Source organism: Gymnoscopelus microlampas (assembly GCF_963454915.1).
Source record: "Gymnoscopelus microlampas genome assembly, chromosome: 19".
In the NCBI taxonomy this organism is placed as follows: Eukaryota; Metazoa; Chordata; class Actinopteri; order Myctophiformes; family Myctophidae; genus Gymnoscopelus; species Gymnoscopelus microlampas.
In genome coordinates, this window is record NC_139956.1 from 15,279,890 (window position 1) to 15,286,701 (window position 6,812).

Sequence of the window (6,812 nt, forward strand, 5' to 3'; positions counted from 1 at the left end):
GCAAAGAGCGTCATATTGCCCTTCATAACCGCGATGATTGATATCAGTATTTGAAGGGAAGGAAAACACGTTGTGAAAGTGGCCAGCGCCAATGCACCCGCCGCGGATGTCGTTAGCCCGGTCCGCAAGCTAGCTACTGTACTGTAACCGAACGCAGCCGTGGAAAAGTACTCAACCCCCTGCCGTACTTGAGTCAAAGTATATATGTATATATGCTATATAAGCAATGGAGTACTTGCTTTTAAAAATACTTAAGTATTCAAAAGTACATGCTTTTAAAAATACTTGAGTATTCACATTACAGAGTGCATTTTGTTTTTAATATCAATGCATTTGCTGTATTGACGTTGACATTTTCCCCCTTGTGCTCTGTGTGTCTCCAGGTAGTGCGGGTAACTCCACCCACCCCAGGGGAGGGCCCACCACCAACGGCGGAGGCGGAGGCAGCGGCGAGAACGGACCCCTGCCGCCGTCCAACATCGCCCTGATCGCGGGCGCCGCCGGCGGCTCGGCCTTCCTGCTGCTGGTGACGGCGGTCATCTGCGTGGTGTGCTACCGGCGGCGGCACGCCAAGCACTCGGACACGCACCACCCGCCGCTGTCACTGTCGTCGCTCACCAGCCCCAAGCGGGGCGGCATGGGCATGGGCATGGGCATGGGGGGCGGCGGCATGGGCAGCTCCAACAACAACGGCTCGGAGCCCAGCGACATCATCATCCCGCTGCGGACGTCGGACTCGGCCTACTGCCCGCACTACGAGAAGGTGAGCGGCGACTACGGCCACCCCGTCTACATCGTGCAGGAGATGCCCCCGCAGAGCCCCGCCAACATCTACTACAAAGTATGAAGACGGACCGCTCTGCTACAGCCCCTCCCCCCCGCCCCCCCGTGCCCCCCACCCCCCCCCTGCAAGCATCTTGTCAGTCAAACAGAACCCCGCCCACCCACCGATCTCCCACCCTCCAATGCCAACCAAGTCACCAAGTACCCCCCCCGTCCTCCCTGTCCGGAAGTTGGCTGTTACAACCCTCATGCCCCACCGCCCATACACTACCCCCAGCCCCCGCCCCCAACGCCACCAGTATTGTCCCTCTGACCCGATAGATCCCCCCCCCTCTCTGCCCCTCGTGAGCAACACCCCCCTAAGCCACTACCTTTGCGTGTTTGATTGAAACCACCGCCCGAAGTCTCACACGCGTGTGTGTGTAGATTTGAGGGGGGGAGGGGTAGTTATGCCCCTATTAACAGGCAAGACTCTCAATTGTGCCACCCCTGGTCACTCTGAGCTAGGTGTGCCCCCCCCTGCCCCCCCCCCACCCCCCCACCAGAGCTGAAGTGAAGGGGCGTGTTCACGCCACATGATGGGACAAACAGGTTGTGAGTCTGTCTGGTTACAACACTCTTTTCTAGAACATGAACTCTGGCTTTGAGACTGACATTTGGAAAGACAATATAAAAAAGAAAAATGTTTTAAAAAAAAAAAAAAAAAACTACGGACCCTACCACATCCTGCGGCGGAGAAAGTTTGGATTCCCGGAGGCGTCGTAATCTACGGAAACCCCGCCCCCCCTCAGAGCTCCGTCATCCAACCAGAGACTGGCCCCTGACACTAACTCACCAATAGGATTACTAGTTTGTTTGTGTTTGTTACGGTCTCTCCTGAGAAAACAGGGGCCTCGGACTCAGCCAATCAGCAAGCCGGGGGAAGGGGGAAGGGAGGGGGGCGGTGACGTTGGCGCGAACACGCCCATGCCTGAGGAGGTTTGACCAATCCAGTGATAGTGACACTCAGAAACTTGTATATTTTAATAACGTGCGTGTGTGTATGTGTGTGTATGTGTGTGCGTGTGTGACTGTTTGCGCGAGTGTGTATGTGACTTGGATTATAATTATGGCACTGCTGTTTTACCTGAAATGTGTCTGCGCACAGTTTCAGTACAGCGAGTTTGTATATGAGCGTGTGTGTTTGTGAGTGTGTGTGAGTGAGTGTGTGTGAGTGTGTGTGTGTGTGTGTCTGTCTGTCTGTCTGTGTGTGTGTGTGAGTGAGAGAGAGAGAGTGCGTGTACCGTATGTGTGTGTTAGATTGTGTGTGCGTCAGCTTCATGTGAGTGACCGTGCGTACGCGTGCGTTCTTTAGACTTGTCTTAAATACCAAAACACGAAATAGTGAGCGAATATAAAAAAAGTGAGATTTTTTTTATCGCTATCAACACTTAATAGATTATATATATAAATATCCAGTAAATGATTTCTAGATGTTTTTGTTCTGTTTTTAATTTTTCTCTCTCTCTATTGTTTTTATTATTTCTATCCACTCTGTAAAACCCACACTTAAAGTCACTAGCATTTACTTTTTTTTTTGTTGCAACTTTTGAATTCAGACCTTGGTTGCATTCTTTCTTTCCCCTCTGCGTTGTAAAGTAATTTAATCCCTTTTGTTGGACTTTGTTTTTTTCCGTTGTTTTGTTTATGTCCTGGACTGGTGAATGGAGGGTTCTTTCTTTCCATCTCTCTCTGTCTCTCTCTCACCCCCCCCCCCCCCCCCCCCTTGAACTCTTGTGTACATTTTTATAGCTCCTTGTACTATGCTGTAGTTTTGAAGTTTTAGGCCTCGTTTGTTGAAGTGTTGAGGTAGAACCATCTATGAAAGTTTTATTTTTTATTTTCTTAAAAAAAAAAGGAAAAAAATATTTTTTTCGTTTCAAACACTTTTTCTTTTTCCTTTTTCTTAAAGCAAAAGAGTAAAGAGTAAAGTGAAAGCAGGGGAAGGGCGAGACAGAGGAGAGGGGAGGGGATGCAGAGGGGAGGGATGAAATGAAGAAACAGAAGAAGAAGAAGAAGAATAAAGTGAAAAGGGAAGGGGGAGGGAGTCAAAGAGAGAGAGAGAGAGAGAGAGAGAGAGAGAGAGAGCCGTCTGGGGAGGAGGAATAAAGCGGTGCCTGAATGCGGAACTATTTCCTTGAAAAACAAAGAAAAAAGAGTTCGAGAGCAAAAGAAAAGACTCTGTGAAGGAACGCGCCGCTTAAAGAAGAAGCTAACGGGTGCGAGTGGGGGGGATGTGTGTGTGTGTGTGTGTGGAGGGGGGTTGGTGGAGAGATAGAGCATTTCCCTGGTAAGGAGAGAGAGAGTGGAAGAGAGGATATATCGCTGCCTTTAGTTTAAATGGACTATGCGGGGACCAAGTCTAAGCCCCTCCCCTCTCCATAAACGCCACCGCCGCCACCATCACGCCAGAGCGGGACGGACGGACGGACGGACGGACGGACAGACAGACGTGAAGCTAGGAAAGATTTCAGAGGAATTGGGAGCGATCTCGCTACACACACATGCACGCACGCACGCACATACGCGTGTCCCCGTTTTCTTCACGGGGACCTCATCTCAGTGTACCTGACACATGCTTTCTCGCTGATTATAACGACACACACACACTTACACACACACACACACAGAAGCACTAGCCGTAAACACACTGATTGCATCGGCGCACAGCGAAAACAGTCTCCCACCCCCAGGCGGTCTCCGCGCTCTATTTTACTCTGTAGCCTAAAAACACACACATGATATAAGCACACACACACACACACACACACACACACACACACACACAGACCACGTGTACGCAGAGACACACGTGCCCACACTAATGCTAAATTCACACCCTTTAACCACTTAAACCCTATATACTTCATTGTACCACGGATGGTGATTGTGAGCTTGTAGATTGCTATTTGAGCTGTATTGGAACATTTCCGAAATATAATTTTTGGACGTTTCTCATCTATGATTGAACAAAATAGAGACGCCAGGTTGAGAATGGTTTTGATGACGGCCACAAATGCCTACTGATTGCGTTGATGGCAACACAGTCGCTCACTCACTCTCTTAACTCAAACGTGCAACTCGCACACGGAGTGCGCACACGAGCACTGATTGCTCTCATATGACGTATTTCTCTGATTAGGTCTGACTCAGAGAACACGGGGGAGATGGAGAAAAGGGCGATTTTGTAGGGTACTTTTTTTTTTTACCTCAATCTCTCTCTCTCCCTCCCTCCCCCTCTCTCTCTCTCTCTCTCTCTCTGTCCTCTCTCGCTCTCTTGCACAAATAAACAAACACACACGCACACACACACACACACACACACTTGAAATCTCAAACCCTGAGGCCAAACGCAGGTCTGTAGCCACTAACTCTGTTCAACAGCGCAATATGTTTCGATGTGTAGCTTTTGTTAATAAAGTTATTTAGTGCTGCTTTTAAATGGCGAAACTTTGTGTAAAACTTCGTGGCAATACAGAGAACACATACCCACACGCACACGCACACGCACACGCACACACACACGCGCACACACACATGCACGCACACACGCACGCACGCATGCACACACGCACACGCACGCAACACACACGCACGCAACACACACACACACACACACACACACACACACACACACACACAGGAACTAAACAAGAACAGCATATCATCTTTTGACATCTTGTTCTGCCAGTGACTTGTTGATGCCGCCTAATGCATTGTACCTGGTTGTATGTGTGTGTGTGACGCCAATATTTTAAACTGGACCTGATACCATAACATGTTTTTAAGGTTCGTAAGTATCTTCATATTATCGGACGAGTAGTCACGTCACGCTCGCGTGTTCCATTCGTCTTCAATGAGTATCTTTGTTTAACTCACAACTGAACTGATGCCATCTCGCAACTGTGTTCTTTAAAGTTTGTGGTATCTTCACGTTATGGGAACGAGTTATCACGTCATACTTATGTGTTTTCGTTGGTCTTAAATTGAATATTTGTTTAAACTACATGAAGTTGATGCTCAGATCTACTTTTCGGACAGTGTTTTTTGTGCATAATTGATTTGCATTCAGAGACGAGACGAGGGGTACGGTTTCCTCAGCGCTCTTTTCTTTTTGTACAACTATAGAATCGTGTTTTTTATGTATACTCTAAGTCTGTGTCTATTTAAACATGTTCAAAAATACCTAAAATATCCTCTGAGCCAAAAAAGAAAGTCTCTTTGGAACACTCCTAATCTGCCACAATGACAGTATTTCTTTCTTTTTGTTTGTTTTGTTTTGTTTTTTCAAAACTAATGGCCGCCACAGAGGGGGGTGTAACTTCTTGGACTTGTAACGGAGTGGCCTCTTTGGAAGACCTACACCCACCACCACCACCACCACCACCACTACCTTTACCCCCCCATCACCACCACCCACCATCCTCCCTTGGAGTATATTGAGACTCTCTCGGACTCGTTTGGATGTTTTCGTTTTTGTTTGTTCTTCATGTCGGTGTTAAGCCCGATTTAGACTTCGTCGCATGGCGGCGGCGCGCGCCGGAAACAGCCAATCTACAAGCTCACAATGGGCCGCAATACGGCGTGCTGTGAGCAACTGTTTTCGAGGCGCGATGCCGCCCTGCGACAAAGTATAAATCCGGCTGTACTTGTCTCTCGCTCTCCCTGTTTTGATTTATGGCTGGTTGGCTATTTTTATTGTTTTTTGAAACCGTGGACCCGGCTGCCGGTTTTTGACATTTAACAAAAACAAAAAAAAGAGGATAAAGGTTCTGTTTTTCTGTGGAGATATAAAGTGAAAAAGAAAAAAGATGAACGCACGGCGCCTCCTCCTTCACCCCTCCGTTGGCGAACGTGCGCGTGCACACGTGCGTGTTTCTTTGTGTGCCAAGCGATCGGTGAGTCGGAGGGTGGCAGAGCCAGGTGGTCCTCGTTAGGTGACGTGTTGACACTGTTGTATTGGGGACACCTCCTTTTGTGTGGGAAGGTCTTTTTGTGCATATGTGTGTGTGTGTGCGTGTGTGTGTGTGTGGGTCCTCTCCTCCTCTCTGTCATCACGATGGCCCTTGTACCTGACCCTACCCCTCCCCACCCCCCACCCCTCCCGACACACCTCTGAAAGAGAGGAAAAAACTAGTACATTCCTGGTTTGGAAAAAAAAAAAAGGTTGAATAATAAAAAATAAAATAAAAAAATACAAACAAAAATGTTTAAGCACCGTTCATTGGTCTCAGGGAGTTTCATTATTGTGTGTGTGCGCACGTGTACATCGCCACATTCACCACTTCTACACTGTAAAATCCAAACCCTCTCAGCGTTAAAGGAACACCCTTTACGGGCCCATTTCTTACACTCTGGGTTGAATGAAAGCTGAGGATTTGTGTGTGTACAGGGGCCCTGCATGGTGGTAACCCCGTCTCTAATGGAAGGTCTCTCTCCTTATCTGTGTTCAGGGCATGTCTCGGCGGGGAGTCTTTGACTGCCTCTGCTAATAATGCTGCTGATTCAGTGCCACACACAAACACACACACACACACACACACACACACACACACACACACACACACACACACACACACACACACACACGGCGGCGTTATCAACAAGTAATCAACCTCGGCTTCGTTAGTGTCGAGTGTTGCCTGGCAACGTATCGACAGAGCTGATTTCATTCTCCTTCTCTTGCTCAACCGCCCCTCTCTTCTCTGTCTGTCTCTCTCTCCCTGTCTGTCTCTCTCTCTCTCTGTCTCTCTCACTGTCTCTCTCGTTTCCCCTCTGTCCCCACGGCTGTGTGGTACGTTGCCATGGCAACTGTTAGCGTCTTTTGCTTCCTTACTAAATGTGTTTCATCCGGTCTTTGAGAGAGACTGAGGGAGAGAGAGAGACAGACAGATTGAGAGAGAGGAAGGCAGAGAGAGAGAAGAGTCCACCAGGGTGGCCTAGGGTTAGATGGCCGGGCAGCTGCCTCTGCCCTTTGATCTGTGGTGTGT

General features: G+C 48.5%; 1 protein-coding gene across 2 annotated transcripts in view; it reads left to right on the forward strand.

The window, feature by feature from the left end:
- The window catches only part of efnb3b (ephrin-B3b), a 121,478-nt gene extending 115,368 nt beyond the window's left edge, over nucleotides 1–6,110 (forward strand). For both annotated transcript variants that reach the window (XM_084043738.1, XM_084043739.1), the window contains one exon: nucleotides 384–6,110. In XM_084043738.1, the coding sequence (XP_083899864.1) occupies nucleotides 384–847 (464 nt within the window). In that variant the 3' untranslated portion in view covers nucleotides 848–6,110. The remainder of the gene's footprint in view (nucleotides 1–383) is intronic.
- Nucleotides 6,111–6,812: the final 702 nt, after the last annotated feature.